General features: G+C 41.1%; 1 protein-coding gene across 2 annotated transcripts in view; it reads left to right on the forward strand.

Annotated features, from left to right (window-relative positions):
• Positions 1-17,277, forward strand: part of LOC122564397 (putative tyrosine carboxypeptidase MATCAP2) — a 46,515-nt gene that overhangs the window by 14,097 nt on the left and 15,141 nt on the right. For both annotated transcript variants that reach the window (XM_043719196.2, XM_087978599.1), the window contains exon 3: positions 4,798-4,941. In XM_043719196.2, the coding sequence (XP_043575131.1) occupies positions 4,798-4,941 (144 nt within the window). The remainder of the gene's footprint in view (positions 1-4,797; positions 4,942-17,277) is intronic.

Here is a 17,277-nt window from a genome sequence, read left to right on the forward strand (position 1 = left end):
AGCTGAACTGCTCTTGCAAGGAGCCAACACACGCACAGAGTGATGCACTTTTTTGGTGCTGTAACCATTCCATGATGGATGTAGCTTTTAAGGGGCATCTTAAGAATAGAGATTAGTGAAGAGAATGAGCAAAGGAAATCACATAGAAATGAAACGTGAGAATGAATACATATTAACGACATTGCAGTGAAACCAGTGTTATCCAAATTCTTTTTCCTTCTGATTCTGCATTAGACTTGACACAAAACAAGCATTCCATGAGGTGTTAACTCATTGCACAGATCTTTTTAAAGGAATATTTTCATACATATTGGCAAGAAAAATACTGTTTATTGCTACACAAAACATAGAAGGCTTAAACGGAGAGACATGCATAATGGAAATGTCACTGTATGGTACTGCAGTGCACTCAGCAATGCTCTGGGGATATGGATTTGAAGCCCACCATGATAGATGGTGAAATTTTAATTCAATAAAACCTGGATTTCTTTTTTTCAAAAAAAGGTCTATCTTAATAGTGACCATTAAACAATTGTCAATTGTCAAAAAAAACTACCTGGTTCATTTAAGTCCTTTTAGGGAAGACAATCTGTTGTCCTTACCTGGTCTGGCCTATATGTGAATCTCGATCCACTGAAAAATGGTTGATTTTTAACTATCCTTTGAAATGGCCTTTGCAAGTCACTCAGTTCAAGGGAATTAAGAATTAAGAATTAACAAACAAAGCTGTAAGTTTTTTAAAAAATCAGAGATTTAGTTTTATTTTTCTTTAGAGGTCTAAGGAATAGTTTTGTCTTTAAATGCAAATTAGATTCAGAAAACAACTTATTAGAATACAACATTAAATATAGTATTTTCTTAAATTAAACTGGAACAGGTGACTAGACCTATAGTTGCCAAAGCTGTGATTTTCCTTTGTGAACTACCTGATAGAGATGGATTAATTGCTTCATGATTGTATATTGACTACCTAGCACATTGCAATCAAGATTGAGCTTTATTGCTATCTAGCAATTCATATTTTTTTCTATTGCAGTAATTGTACTGAAACCTGTAATTAGATATGATCAAGTTCAAAATGACTACTGTTTTCCTGCTCACTAATCATCACTAGATGGGGCTGTTCTGACAAATGCTGTTCAGTTTCACCTCACTATGTTTGGAAAAGCTCCCATATAAATTCTAATTCGCAGAACCTCCTCTTGAGTGAGCCTGTGACTCTAAACAGTTATTCTTGGGTATGGACAGAGCCAGCAGGATTTACTAATTACTTAATTAAAATGTAATGTTACTTTCACAACTGAATTTTTTAAAGTTTAAATACATAGTCACATAGCATGAAAATAGACCCTTTGGTCTAACTTGTCTGCACTAGCCAGACATCCCCAATCTTATCTAGTCCCATTTGCCAGCATTTAGCCTATATCTCTCAAAAAATCTTGTTATCCATGTACCCAACCAGAAGCCTTTTAAATGTTCTAACAATATTTGCTTCCCCCGCTTCTGGCAGCTCGTTCCACACATGCACTACCCTTGCATGAAAAAGATGCCCCTCAGGTCCTTTTTAAATCTTCTCTTAGCTTAAACCTACACCCTCGAGTATTGGACTCCTCCGCCCTAGAATAAAGACCTTTGCCATTCACCCAATCTAAGCCTCCTATAATTCTCTAAAACTTTCTAACGTCGCCCTTCAACATCTAATGCTCCAGAGAAAATAACCCCAGCCTATCTAGCCTCTTAAGCCTCTCCCTACAGATCAAACCCTCCAGTCCTGGCAACATCCTTGTCAATCTTTTCTGAACCCTCTCAAGTTTAACAACATCTTTCCTATAAAAGGATGACAGGAATTGTATTCAGTATTCTGGAAGTGGCCTCACCAATGTCTCAACTCTTGACTAATGAAGCCAAGTGTGCCAAACACCACCTTCACAACCCTGTCTACCTGTGACTCCACTTTCAAGGAGTTAAGCACCTGCACCCCTAGGTCTCTTTGTTCAGCAACACTTCCCAGGGCCCAATAACTGTATACGTATTACCCTGGTTTGCCTTACCAAAATGCCTCCCATTTATCTCACAATGAAACTCCACCTGCCATCCATTGGCCCATCTTATCAAGGTTCTGTTGTACACTGAGATAATTGTCTTCACTGTCCACCAACCACCTATTTTGGGAGGTAACTGGAATCCTGTATAGTCTAAACCAAATTTGTCTGGCAGGCTCCCTTCCATTAAAGAACACTATGTTTGTACAATTTTATGGTAACTTGATTTCTCTGGTGCCAGTCTACAAAATGCCAGTGTTCAGTTTTATAGTTGGGATTTGACCTAATGACTGTTGCCATGTTGATAGCAGTGATTGAATGACATTACTATACTTTAGAGTCAAAGAGTCCTACAGGCCTTTTGGCATAAACTGTATGTGTACCTACTAGAGAAGTACAAAACTTGACCTACTCTTGGGAAATAAGGCAGGGCACTGAGGTGTCAGTGGGGGAGCATTTTGGGGCCAGCAACCATAATTCTATTAATTTTAATATAATGATAGAAAAGGATAGACTGGATCTAAAGGTTGAAGTTCTAAATTGGAGGAAGCCAATTTTGACATTATTAGGCAAGAATTTTCAAAAGTTGGCTGGGGGGGTGGGGGGGGAGAAAGATGTTCGCAGGTAAGGGAACAGCTGGAAAATGGGAAGCCTTCAAAAATGAGATAAAAAGAGTCCAGAGACAGTATATTCCTGTTAGGGTGAAAGGCTGGTAGGTGTAGGGAATGCTGGATGATGAGAGAAATTTAGGTTTTGGTTAAGAAAAAGAAGGAAGCATATGTCAGATATGGACAGCAAAGATCAAGTGAATCCTTAGAGTATAAAGGCAGTAGGAATATACTGAAGAGTAGGGCAGAAAGGGGACATGAGATAACTTTGGCAAGTAGGGTTAAGGAGCATTCAAAGGGATTTTATAAATACATTAATGACAAAGGGTAACTAGGGATAGAATAGGGCCTCTCAAAGTTCAGCAAGGTATTTGGAAAAGCAAATCAGGGCAGGACTTATACTCTTAATGGTAGGGTCCTGGGGAATGTGCTGAACAAAGACACCTTGGAGTGCAGGTTCATAGGTCCTTGAAAGTGGAGTAGCAGGTAGATAGAATAGTGAAGAAGGCATTTGGTATGCTTTCCTTTATTGGTCAGAGTATTGAGTACAGGAGTTGGGAGGTCATGTTGCAGCCATACAGGACATTGGTTAGGCAACTGTATATTGCGTGCATTACTGGTCTCCTTCCTATCGGAAAGATGTTGTGAAACTTGAAAGGGTTCAGAAAAGTATTACAAGGATGATGCCAGGGTTGGAGGATGTGAGCTATAGGGAGAGGCTGAACAGGCTGGGGCTGTTTTCCCTGGAGCATTGGAGGCTGAGGGGTGACCTTATAGAGGTTTACAAAATCATGAGGGGCATGGATAGGGTAAATAAGCAAAGTCTTTTCCCTGGTGTCGGGGAGTCTAGAACTAGAGAGCATCGGTTTAGAGTGAAAGAGGAAAGATTTTAACACAGAGTTGTGCGTGTGTGGAATGAGCTGCCAGAGGAAGTGTTGCTGGCTGGTATGGTTGGAGGGAAAAACTAATAAGGTAGTTAATGGTCTCTGTCTGAATTCACTGAAATTGCCAGGACTTGTTGCATCTCAATCACTTTTCTTCAGGTACTTTCACTTGCTTGCACAAAGTACAGACTGACTGGTTCACAACTTGTAAAGTCTCTGACTTTTTGGTTAAACCAACAGCTTTCAGCAATTGGTGATGGAAATGGGTATTCTTCAGGCTTTAGATATATTATATTGCAGAGAAAAGGACAACACCTCTGTTCCCAGAGGTCAGAAAGGTTCTACCCATTTTATTCACATCTATAACTGTTCACCTACCTGAGAACAAATCATATGGTGATTGGCCAGCAGAAAGCCTTTGTTGTCAAAACCTTGTTATTATTCCACAGACCAATTAGCTACTTGTTGCCAGACAAATCTCCTTTTAGTGCAAACCTCCTGGCACCAATCCCACCCAAAGTAACCTCCCCTGCTGCTTTAGCAAGCAGCAGTGTAAAAAGCACTTGCAGTGAGCATTGGTAGGTAGCTTGCTTCAAAAAACATAATATTTCATTTCACAATCCTTAATTTTTGAAATAGCACTTTTCCTATTAGAATCTACAGTGAAAAAGATGGAAAAATAAGATATGGTTTTCCCATTATAAATATCCTCTTTTGGCTGCAAGCAATCCATTAGGGCCCCTTAGAAATTATTATGTAGTGACTTAAAGTGCATAAAATATGAAAAATTTGAAATCTCTCTAATGAAATAGCTTTTATTTATATCACACTTTGCATCTCCTTGGGTTGCTCATTAATCAATGTTGCCAAAGGGCTGCCAACTGGTTATTTATCTCATTCCTGTTTGTAGGATCTTGATGAAAACAAGTTGATTGTGTTTCCCGATATTCAAACAATAATTGCAATTCAAAACTGAAACATTTTTGAATGTCGTGCAGAAATGAAAGAGGGTGGTTAATGTATCAACTTTGTTTTTACAGCCTTCAGTCTACATTGTTATTGCCTAGCTTGGGCATAAAGTGGTAATTGTTGAGTTAAAAAATTGAAACTCCGTGAAATGCTTTCTTGTCGGTATGCATGCTTCATTTACCAGGTAACTGTAAGATTTTGACATTTTGTCTCTGAGGGAGAAGAAACCATTTTCTTGCATATTCTGTTCCATTTTTGACAAATCTATGTCAAAGAATCTTCTTTCTTCAATAGGCAATAAAAATTATGAAAATGGCGCTGAAGAAATATGGCAGCTATGAGAAGTTTGAACAAGCAACAGGGGGAAACCTGCTCACCAAGAGCCGCATCTGGTTTTATGTGAAGAAATACATGGAAAGGGAAGACTGCCTTGGTGATGTAAGCAACAAGATCAAGGGCTGACATTTATAGATATAGTTATGCAATGCTAATTTGTGTGAATGTTGTTTTTCTGTACGGACCAAAAACTGTAAACTGAAAATAGTGTTGTCGAGGAATGGATTAAGTAAGCAGTAATGGGTATTGTATCTGAAGTGCAATGTCATTGATACAGGACTATTATAAACATAGAAAATAGATGTAGGAACAGGGCATTCATTGTCATTCATTTTGATCATGGCTAATTCTCTATCTTAATACCATACTTCTGCTCGCTCACTCATACTCCTTGACACCCCTAACCTCTAGAAATGTATTTATCTATTAAATATTTTTAGTATTTTGGCCTCCAATTCCTTTGGTGGCAGAAAGTTCTGCATGTTCGCCACCAGGTGAATGAAGAAATTTCTCCTTCCAGTCCAAAATGGCTCAAACGTATCATGAAATTGTAACTGTTGTTTTGGATTTCCTGGCCAGGGGAAATATCATCCAGCTCTAAAGAAAGTTTGAGACCCTTCTCATTTCTTCTAAACTCCTAATCTGTTTTCAGAAACAAACCATCTATCACAGGAATCAATCTGGTGAACCTTTGCTGCACTCCTTCTATGAAAAACTGCACACCATACTCCAGATGTGGTCTCACCAAGGTTCTGCTTGGCTGCAGTAAGACTTTCTCATGCCCTACTCAAGTCCTCTTGCAATGAACACTGACATACCATTTGTTTTCCTAACTGCTTCCTGCACCTCCATTTTTAAATTTGATTTGATTCATTATTGTCACATGTACAAGATACAGTGAAGAATATTGTTTTGTGTGCTAACCAGCCAAATCTTACATATGTAAACAGGGTGTTTTAAAAAATTCTCAAGGTCAGGTTCGTAGGAGAGTAGTCTGACACAGAACAAACGACCAAGAGGCGAGTCTGCTAGAATATGAGCATTTTATTCCCCGCAGCGTCGCCACAACCAGGTCTCACACTTACAACGGGTCTGGCTTATACTCACTCTACATGTTACCAGAACTGGGAGCCGTCAGTTCTCGTAGAGCGGTTGCCAACAACCCACGCTCGGCGGTTAAACGTAACCCCGGAGCAGACTCACCGAACTGGAGACTTTTCCAGCTGATATACTCTTTTCCAGATATAAACATTCATGTGAACAGCAGAGCAAGGCTAAAAAACACATTCCATTCTGGTTACATACAGATAAGAAGATTCACACGGGGAGGTGTGTAATAAGATTCACACGGGACTAAGCAACACCTCCATTCCGGTTAGATTCACACATGTATTGGGACATAATTTTTAACTGTTTCACCACATTCCACTGCTTGGCCCAATACATGTGTTACATTATGATTCACACATGTATTGGGACATAATTTTACACCACACAGGGTAATAGAGTAGATTGCAGAATATGGTGTTGCAGCTACAGAGAAGGTGTAGAGAAAGATGAATGCGAATGTATGAAGGGTCTGTTCATAAATCTGATGATAGTGGGGAAGAAGCTGTTCTTGAATCTGTTGGTACATGTTTTCAAACTTTTGTATTTTTTGCCAAATGGAAGAGAGACTAACCGGGGTTAGAGTGGTCTTTGATTATATTGGCTACTTTCCTGAGGAAGTGGGAAGTGTAGCAGAAGACGATGGAAGGCTCATTTTCATGACGTACTGGGCTGTGTTCACAAGTCTCTCTAATTTCTTGTATTCATGGGCAGAGCAGTTGCCATTACCAAGCTGTGATGCATCCAGATAGGATGCTTTCAATGATGCATCTATAAAAATTGTAAGAATCATTATGGACATGCTGAATTTTCTTAGCCTTCTGAGAAAGTGTACAGGAATACCCAGATCCCTTTGTACATCAACACTTCCCAGTCTACTACTATTTAAATAATATGCAGCCATTGAAATAGACAACATCACTCTTATCCACATCATTCTGTTTCTGCTGTTCATTTGCCCACTCACTCAACTTGTCTAAATTGCTGTAGGCTTTTTAAATCCCCACCACCACTCTCAATCCTACCTAGTTTTGTGTCATCAGCATATCCGGAAATATTACATTTGATTTCCTCATCCAATTCTCAGCTACTCACAACATGTTTATATCAAAGAGCCAAGCACTGATCCCTGCAGTATCACACTTGTACTAAGGAAAAAACTCTTCATTCCTTGACTTTGGTTGACTTTATCTCAAAATTCGGCTAAGCATTAATTTCACAGTGGGTGTCTCTCGATGAGCTCTAGTGAGTTTTCTAGTGCAGTTTTATGTTGCTCACCCCTTATGTATGGACCACACCTCCAAGGGGCTTTTCCCTCTACCTTGCATTCACCAGCAGCAGAAGTGCTCACTGTTGCTGGAACCTTCTGTGTTTGCTGCTGCTGGCAACTATTTAAATTCCAGCTGTGCACCAGTTCAAACATTTGGTTTTCAGGAGGAGCCAGTCAGAGTTGCATTATGTGAAGAATTTCCCCACAGATAGCCAATAGCACCTTGCTTTGCCAACAGGGATCTGGATGTCCTGGTAGATGGTTATTTCACAAGAAGATGGTCCTCTTTTGTCAGAACTGCCGGAGGTGACTAGAGCAACAGCCTTTATCATTGCCACATGTGTCAGTGTGGTGTCCATGGCCCCAAGAAATGTGCAGCAATGCTGCAGACAGCTCAGTGACCTTCTGCACTTCACAAAAACTTCACCACCACCACCATCTCTCTGGGACCTTACACTCACTCTAATTCTGCTCTTGCAATACCTCCTTTCATGCAACATCTTCTCGCAAATGCTCTTAACCACCTCATTACAAACCTTGTATGCCTCTGCACTTCCTTCTCACTCACTTGGGACACCTTTCCCGCATCAATGTTAATAGCTGTGCCAGCTACTCCAATCTCACTCACTCCCTCTTTTTGTTTCAATCCGGGACAGAATGGTCCACAATAAGTCAGAAAGGGCCAAGCCTAGTGATGAGGTGTCCACGTTCACCCCTCCAAGAGGATAAATACCTTGCCTTAATGGGAGAGAACCATGGCCACACATGCAGGGATGCTGAGACCTCCATGTTCCAGCCATCAAATAAGATTCATTGCTATATAATACGCTACTCTCCCATTGCAACCGCGGCAAATACATTCTCAACTTGCCTAATCTCCAGTCCTATTTTGTGACTCCCTTCCTTTCTGGATTATTTATGCATGGTGGCATTTATATAGTCTCCAGTATGGAGAGACCAGTCCCTCTGTCTTCCACCTCTGAGGAAGAGGTCACAGACCTCTCAGAGCAAGCACTGGCAAGAATGTTTCCTGCAGCCTCCACCAGCTCAGATACTGACACCTCGATTGGTACTTTATCTAGATTAGTGTCAGGAATACATTTGGTGAGCATTTCACTGGCACGTCTTCACAGGTGGCTGGCAATGATTGATTGCTCAGTCCCAAGCAGAGAGGACCCTATGGTGTTAGCTATTAACAACGTCATTAAAATTCACAAAAAGCTACAGGATCAACAAGAAGCTTAGTTGGAGAAGCTTACAAAACTGGATAAATGTTTAGAGTAGCAATGCAAACCATCCTGGCTCCAGCATGCGTATGTCAGCTATCTCTATGGCCAGGTTGGAGTTTTCATGCACAGCCAGGTCCAGCAGAATGCTCATTGGCTGGTGGAGATGCATGCAGACTCCATCACTTTAACCATTGGTAGTCCATATCAATGGTGAGACAGCAAGAGACATGGGACTACGACCTTCCTCGAGGTGTCCCTTCCTCATAAGGGTGATGCCAATAGTCACCCAGCTGGAGGAGGAACCACACACATGCTATCCAGAAACATCCTCTCAGGATGCTCCAGAGATCTGCAGTCCTTCAACCTCCATCCTGCCTGTGACCCTCAGCCCGATGGAGTTCAAGCTGAGGAGGGTGAGGCTACATCTGGCCAGTGCACAATCAGCATGTCTGGTACTTCTGGATGTGAATGGCACCTTGGAGTGGTCTGCCCACACCTTTCAATGCTGACAGGCTCCAAAGTGAGGCAGTCTACATCCACCCCAGCTGCAGACTCCTAGACAACTCATAAACACAGAAGAAAGGCAGGGAAAATGAAAGTCTTCTGAGGATACATTAGTGGCACATTTGCAAAGATAGTGGTATTTATGTTATTACTTGTCTGATTAACTGTCATTTTAGCTGCACGTACAAGAATGAAGCTACAGAAGATCCGCATCCTTAACATCATATAATGTTAGAAACCTGTGAAAGAATGCTACTCTTATCTTACATCTTATCATTGTTGAATGTGGGAGCATCAGAAGTAGTAAAGCCTTCAATCAGATGTTAATATTAACTTATATAAAACAGCAGGAAAAGTTGAAGTAAGAAGGAAAACACTTTTCATTGCTTTTGATACTAAATGGGCTACTTGCCTTTTGAACAGTCATAAATTTACAGTATATGAATACTGATTTCACTGAAATCAGATCTATTGGTTAAGAACCAGTTAAGTTCTTTTTGGCTTGTTGCACTGCTCTATGATAGTGAGAATGATGTTTCTCCTGGTTAGTGGTGTTGTCATTTTCATAAGATTACCATTCTCCCAGCTCTTCAGTGTTCATCACTTCCCTTCTTTGCCTGTTATAGTTGTGTGGAGCACTCATGCTAGGATTATGTGGCACACTGTCCAGCGTGGATACCAATTCCACTCCCAGATGATTCCACAGTTTGGAATCTTATCTCATGTATGCCTGTCATCTGCTCCCCAATGCCCCTGGTGAAAGAATGGGCTGCAATGTGTCTATGCTTGCAGGTTACCTCATGGTCTCAGAGCAGTCTTGTCTGCCACCAACATTCATGTAAGGCATCCAGCCCTTGAAATGAAGCAGGAACATGAGAGTTATCCTTGATTGTGGCATCTTCTAGGGTATCTAATGCAAACTTGTAAGATGTGGTTGCGAAGATTGCAGCTGATTTGGACATTGACCTAATGGAAAATCTTTCTATGATTAAAGTTAGTCTAAAATGGACTGTACTTGGGAGAAACTAGCTATGTTGATGAAATCTACTGCCTTGGCTGTAACACTGACCTTGTTACAGGAAAAAGGAGATGAAGTGGCTTGATGTTAAATTGCATTGATAATAACCTTTCATGTGTTTGTGTGTTGAGAGAGCTATACAGGTTCCAAATGGAGAGTTGGAAGTAGCCAGTCACAGACACAGTAAGTGTAGCTATCACCTTGACAACCACTGGGAAAGGATGGTCATTGAGACCCTTTCAGATCACATGTCCTGCTAAAGCAGATATTCCTAATCTCTGACAGTTCCTGGGATCTCCTCACTTAGTGACAGCACTGCACCACCCTTATTTGGAGAAATTGACATTGAGGACATAAGACTCTGGGCCTTTTGTACTCCCTCTACATCCTGAGGAGAGATCTCAATGTGGAGGCTGTTTGGCGGCTGCTGGCATGTTTGTTCCTCCTCAACTTCTCTGGGCCTTTGTGCATTGCCCACAGTGACAATAACACCTGCTGTGGCTGTATCCTTTGGTAACAGCTCCAGAAAGGAAATGTCAGAAACAAAACGTTTAATAACATGAGTAGTCATCACTCACAGCAGACATAAATTAGATCACCAAAGTCCTTGACACACTGGGACATGAAAGGCTCTGACAAGTAGTGCCATGGGATGCCTCTATGTGGACTTTTTAACTTAGGCCTTATTTTGATGTATACATCACAAGCCATTTCATGGAAGTATAGTTGGAGATTGTAAATGCACTAGCTTAAATGAAACCTTAACACCACCTCAACCCCATATCAACCAAGAAGGCAGCATTGAGTAAAAGAGCATATTGATTTAGTTCCAGTTCAAGCTGATAGGAAATCAGCTCTGCTACATTTTATGCAGTTAATGATAAATTTAGGAATGTCTTTGGAAACTGTGGACCTCGGGTGACTCTTTAAGGTTACCTGGGTAACTTGGATCCTCTAGGAGAAAGTGAGGACTGCAGATGCTGGAGATCAGAGCTTAAAAATGTATTGCTGGAAAAGCGCAGCAGGTCAGGCAGCATCAAAGGCTTAGGAGAATCGACGTTTCGGGCATAAGCCTTCTTCCAGCAACATATTTTTAAGCTCTAACTTGGATCCTCACAGATATTACTATGATTAGCATGTGACTAATGACATGATCAAGGTTGGTTGAGGCTGTGATTTTTATTCATCAAAGCCAGCGACTGCACAAGGACCAGGTGAAGAATTGTGTGATTACTGACAAAAATCACACAACACCAGGTTATAGTCCAACAGGTTTATTTGGAGGCAGCGGCTTTCGAAGCGTTGCTTCTTCGTCAGATGGTGGTGGAACAGAATCATAAGATACAGGATTTATAGCAACAGGATTGCAGTGTCATGGAATTTAATATTAAACAAATTTAGATTAAGTCTTTCATTTTTTAGAATGACCATGTTAGTTTTGGTTCTTTGTATGTAAATCCCAGAACTTTTTTAAAATTACTTTCTCAAGATATTTTTAACAATAGGTGCCATCTCAGCTCAGAAAATGCATTGATGGGGTAAGGTCTGCCTGTGTCCCAGTGTACAGAATCTTATATGGATTTATGCAGTTTTTTGAGCAAAATAAAATGTAATTCTGCAAGTACAAATTCACCCCACAAACTTTTATGTATGTGCATGCAGAGCAGACAGAGTGTGTGTGTGAATGTGGGGGTGTGAATGTTTGTGAGAGAGTGTGCAGATGTATTTGTGTGAGTGTAATGTGGTATATGTCTGAGAGAGGGTGAGTGTGGATTGTCTCTGTCTGAGCATATGAGAGAGGGTCTGCGTGAGTGTGTGTGTGTTTATGTGAAAGAGAGTATATAGTGCAGTAGGGTCACCTGCAGTGTCTCAAGAACCCAAGGTCCCGGTTGAGGCCATTCCCATGGATACTGAACTTGGCTATCAGCCTCTGCTCGGCTACTTTGCGTTGTTGCCTGTCCCAAAGTCCACCTTGAGGGATGGTCAGCTGAAGGTCCGAGGCTGAATGTCCTGGACTGCTGAAGTGTTCCCTGTCTGGGAACCTGTTGGACTATAACCTGATGTTGTCATTTTTAACTTTGTCCACCCCAGTCTAACACTGGCACCTCCGAATTGTGATTACTGATGTGTTTAACCAAAGTGCCTGGTTAGTGCAATTGTCCCCAGAAAAACATCACATCAATCATAGGTACAACCCCTTCCCTCAAAGAAGAAAAGTACACTTACTCTGCATAAAGGAGGTGGCAGTTATTATTTAAATACCTGAAATCCCTTGTGCAAGTAAGATGCTGATTAGTGTAGCTCCAAAGTGACTCCCAACAGTTCCATATAAGAAAAAGATTTTATGCATTGACAGTCAGTAAGGAGCATGATCATTGAGAGTACAGATTTCAACTGAGTGAGATAAGGGCAGAGTGAGCACATCTGGGAATTTGGGGTACTGAGCTTTCAGTAAAGCTCACTGTAAGTAGTCTCTCCAAATCAAGAGGTGAGTGAGAGAGGGTAAAAGGCATGAATCGTGAATCCTACATGCACTGAGTCAATCGATGTGGTGACATTAGAACCATGATGTAATGTCAGTGCAGGGTAAATATCTGTTTGGTGAGAGGAATTAGACAATATTTATTCTGGCATTTAAAGGGTAAGTAAGGTCTTTTCACTTAGTGTTTAGGTCTCTGATCTTTTTTTCTCTTTTCAAAATAGTTTGTTCAATATTGGATTAGTATTTACAGTATAAAGAGCAAGGATTTTACAATAATTAATAAATTAAATAAAATACAATGGTGATGGCAGGAAATGCTGCAGCATGTGGAAGCTGCTGGATACTAAGGTAATCGAGAGTGAACACCTCTGCAGAAAGTATTTACAGCTTCAGGAACTGGAGTTTGAGCTGTGGACATTGCACACATCAGAGATAGGGAAGACCGGGACAGTTGGTCGCACACAGAGAACATTACAGCGCAGTACAGGACTGTCGGCCCTTGATGTTGTGCCGACCTGTGGAACCAATCTGAAGCCCATCTATCCTACACAATTCCATTTTCATCCAATGACCATTTAAATGCCCTTCAAATTGGTGACACCACTACTATTGCAGGCAGTGCGTTCCACACCCCTACTACTCTCTGAATAAAGAAACTACCTCTGACATTGGTGGCATGGTGGCTCAGTGGTTAGCACAGCTGCTTCACAGCGCCAGGGACCCGGGTTCAATTCCCGCCTCGGGCAACTGTCTGTGTGGAGTTTGCACATTCTCCCATTGTCTGCATGGGTACCTTTGGGTGCTCCGGTTTCCTCCCACAGTCCAAAGATGTGCAGGTTAGGTGAATTGGCCATGCTAAGTTGCCTGTAGTGTTAGGTGCATTAGTCAGGGGCGAATGTAGGGGAATGGGTCTGGGTGGATTGCTTTTCGGAGGGTCGGTGTGGACTTGTTTGGCAGAAGGGCCTGTTTCCACACTGTAGGGAATCTAATCTTAAATCTAATCTAATCTGTTCTATATCTATTACGCCTCAATTTAAATCTATGTCCCCTCATGCTAGCCATCACCATCCGAGGAAAAAAGCTCTCACTGTCTACCCTATCGAACCTTCTGATTATCTTATATGTCTCAATTAAGTTACCTCTCAATCTTCTTCTCTCTAACGAAAACAACCTCAAGTCCCTCAACCTTTCCTCATAAGATCTTCTCTCCTGACCTGGCAACATCCGAGCAAAATTCCTCTGAATCCTTTCCAAAGCTTCCGATAATGCGGTGACCAGAACTGCACAGTACTCCCAAGTGTGGCCATGCCAGAGTTTTGTACACCTGCAGCATGACCTCGTGGCTCCAAATTCAATCCCTCTACCAATAAAAGTGAATATACCATATGCCTTCTTGACAACCTTGTCAACCTGGGTGGCAACTTTCAGGGATCGATGTGCATGGACACCGAGATCTCTCTGCTCATCTACACCACCAAGAATCTTATCATTAGCCCAGTAGCCTTTTTATTCCTGTTACTCCTTCCAAAGTGATTCACCTCACATTTTTCTGCATTAAACTTCATTTGCCACCTCTCAGCTCTGCTGTGCAGCTTATCAATGTCCTTCTAACCTGCAACATCCTTCAGCACTATCCACAACTCCACTGACCTTCGTGTCATCTGCAAATTTACTAACCCATCCTTCTATGCCTTCATCTCGGTCATTTATAAAAATGACAAACGGTAGTGGCCCCAAAACAGATCCTTGTGGTACACCACTAATAACTGAACTTCAGGATGAACATTTCACATCAACCACCATCCTCTGCCTTCTTTCAGCTAGCCAACTTCTGGTCCAAATCTCTAAATCCCCCTCAATCCCATGCCTCCATATTTTGTGCAGTAGCTTACCATGGGGAACCTTATGAAATACCTTACTGAAATCCATATACACCACATCAACCACTTTACCCTCATCCATCTGTTTGGTCACCATCTCAAAGAACTCAGTAAGGTTTGTGAGGCACAACCTACCCTTCTCAAAACCGTGCTGACTATCTCGAATCAACTTATTCCTCTCTCGATGATCATCAATCCTATCTCTTACAACCTTTTCCAACACTTTACCCACAACTGAAGTAAGGCTCACTGGTCTATAATTACCAGGGTCATCTCTACTCCCCTTGAACAAACAGACAACATTTACGATCCTCCAGTCTCCTGTCAATATTCCTGTAGACTAGATAATTTAAATTTGTTGTGTGATGTGGGACAGGTTGGTATGACTGCAGGGGAGGCTGCTATGAGGACAGAGGTAGTTTTTTTTTAAGGAGCTTTGGCCCCTGCAATTGTCCAACAGTTATGAGGTTCTTGCAAGCTATGAGAATGGGAACTACAGAGTGGATGTGCAATCTTGTCATGTGACAAGGTGCCATTCAATAATAATGTAGAAGTGGTAAGCACCAATATAGTTAGGGGAATAATTACTGATTTCTGCAGCCATGAAGGCTAGCCTTGAAGGCTGTATTCCTAATGAAGGGCTTTTGCCTGAAACGTTGATTTTCCTGCTTCTCAGATGATGCCTGACCTGTTTTGCTTTTCCAGCACTACTCTAATCTTGAAGACTGTATTGCCTACTCAGTACCAGAATTTGGACCTGGTGGAATGGAAGTTGAGAGATGCAGATGTCATCATCCAACATTAGTAATAATGTTGAAAATTTGAGAAAGGAGGTTCTGCTGAAAGAATTTGAATAGTTAGGAGCTAAGTTACAAAGCAGAACCTCCAAGATGATAATGCCTGGCTAATTTCCTGAGCGATGGGAAAACTGGAACAGAGTAAATAAAGTCAAGGAATTATATATGTGGCTCAATGATTATGTAGGTGGAATCAGTTTTAGTTGTTGTACCAGTACTGATGTGGAAGGGAGCTGTTCCAGTGTGGTGGGTTTCACTTAAGTTGTGCTGGGACCAGTGAGCTGGCAAATCAAATACGTAGGACTCTAGAGAAGCCTTTAAGTTAATAGGGTGGAGGGGAGGTTTGGGAGATGGGAAATTTAGGTTTACAAAAGGATTTGGAAATATTACAGGACAGCTATTTCGAAAATGATCCCCATTGTGGAATGGGAATGGACAGAATGTATGAACATAGAAAAGCATCAGCACAGAGGCTCAAAGAGGGGAAATATAGTAAACAAGTAAAATTAGTGACTCTTAAATGCAGTAGTATCTGGAACAAAGTTAATGACTCAGAATTTAAAGGGCATAATCTTATAGCCATTACAGAGATATGTCACAAAGAGCTCAAAGCTGGAAGCTAAATATTCAGGGATATGTGACTTTTCGAAAGGTTCGGGAAGAAGGAAAGGTTGGAATGGTAGCTTTGTTAGTATAAGATGGAATAGGTACGATATCAAGAAATGATCTTGATTGGAAAATGCAAAATCCATATTGGTGGAGGCAAGAAATAAGAAGGGTAAAATCACACTGTTGAAAGTAATCTAGCGGCCTCTAATAGTGACTATATTGTTGGACAGCAAATAAATTAGAAAATGGTGAGGGCATGTAAAAAGGCACGATACTTCATGGGTGACTTTAATCTTCATGTAAATTGGAAAAATCAAACTGGCAGAGGTAGCAATGAGGAAGAATTCAGAGAGTATATTCGGAGCAGTTTTCCAGAACAATATATTTTTTATTCAACCAGAGATCTGGGCAGGTTTAATAAATGACCCCAGTGTAAAAGGTCACCTGGAAAACAGTGACCATAACCTCTTTGACTGATAACTGAAGGATTTATCTAGACTAAACAGCAAGGCAAACATGTTTTGTGAGTCTGTAATTTCTGAATGAGGCAGCAATGTTCAAAAAAGTAATTCAAGGTAGAGATGCTGTCAGCAACAAAGTAGGCACAGACTGAGTGAGTGCTCAGAAAGCAATCTAATATGTCTGAAATGCACCCTGTTCCAACATATGAGATGGGTGTGCATTCCTACAAACAGGGCAGCCTGACAACAGCATTACAATAAACTTTGTTGGTGAGGTCCGATGTCCACTATTGAAGTACAGAACTGTAATATGTATGAGATGTGCGATGATGATATGAGGCTGGTACTTGACAAATACCAGCCTCCATGAATGGAAAGTGCAGATGGTCAATACTCAACGAGCTTGGCTTGGGATGTTTGTGAATGCTGGCCAAGATAGATGCCTTAAGAAGATGCAGAATAGTTGCAGCCACCAGGTAACTGCCCTGGTTTTTGAGCTGGGAATTGTCACCACCTAGTTTCTCTCTGCTGCCTTGAAAAATAGCAACCTGCATATCAATTATACAAGATTAATTCTATGTTACTGCATGCAAACAGACCCATCAACCACACACTAGCAAGATTCTCCTGTAGCCGTTAAAAACGTGTGTGCAAAATTTGGCCTTTTTTGACATTGGTAATCTCATTATTTATGTCTTCCTAAATTTACCAACTGCCTTGCTGTTGCTCATGTTATTTAGTGTTTGGGAAAATTTAGTCTCCTGTCTGCTAACTTCTGCCAGTATATTATTACCAATCCCATGTGTTTTGATTTTGCACACAAACATCTTCAATCAGACTTTTTCAAAAGTTTTCTGAAAATCCAAATATATCACATTCACTGATTGTCATTATTAATTCCAGTAATTACTCAAAAAAAAAAACTCAAGTCAGTTTGGCAAACGCTATTTCTCTTTCATAAATCCATGTTGACTTAGAAAACACCAATGGAATTACACTAAGTGTCCTGTTATTCCAGATCCTTTATAATAGACTCCAGCATGTTGGGCGAATCAATCCACAATTCCCAGTTTTCTCCTTC

This window comes from Chiloscyllium plagiosum, unplaced genomic scaffold (genome assembly GCF_037043375.1).
Source record: "Chiloscyllium plagiosum isolate Xiang-an unplaced genomic scaffold, Cpla_swu_hap1 HiC_scaffold_34, whole genome shotgun sequence".
Taxonomy (NCBI): Eukaryota; Metazoa; Chordata; class Chondrichthyes; order Orectolobiformes; family Hemiscylliidae; genus Chiloscyllium; species Chiloscyllium plagiosum.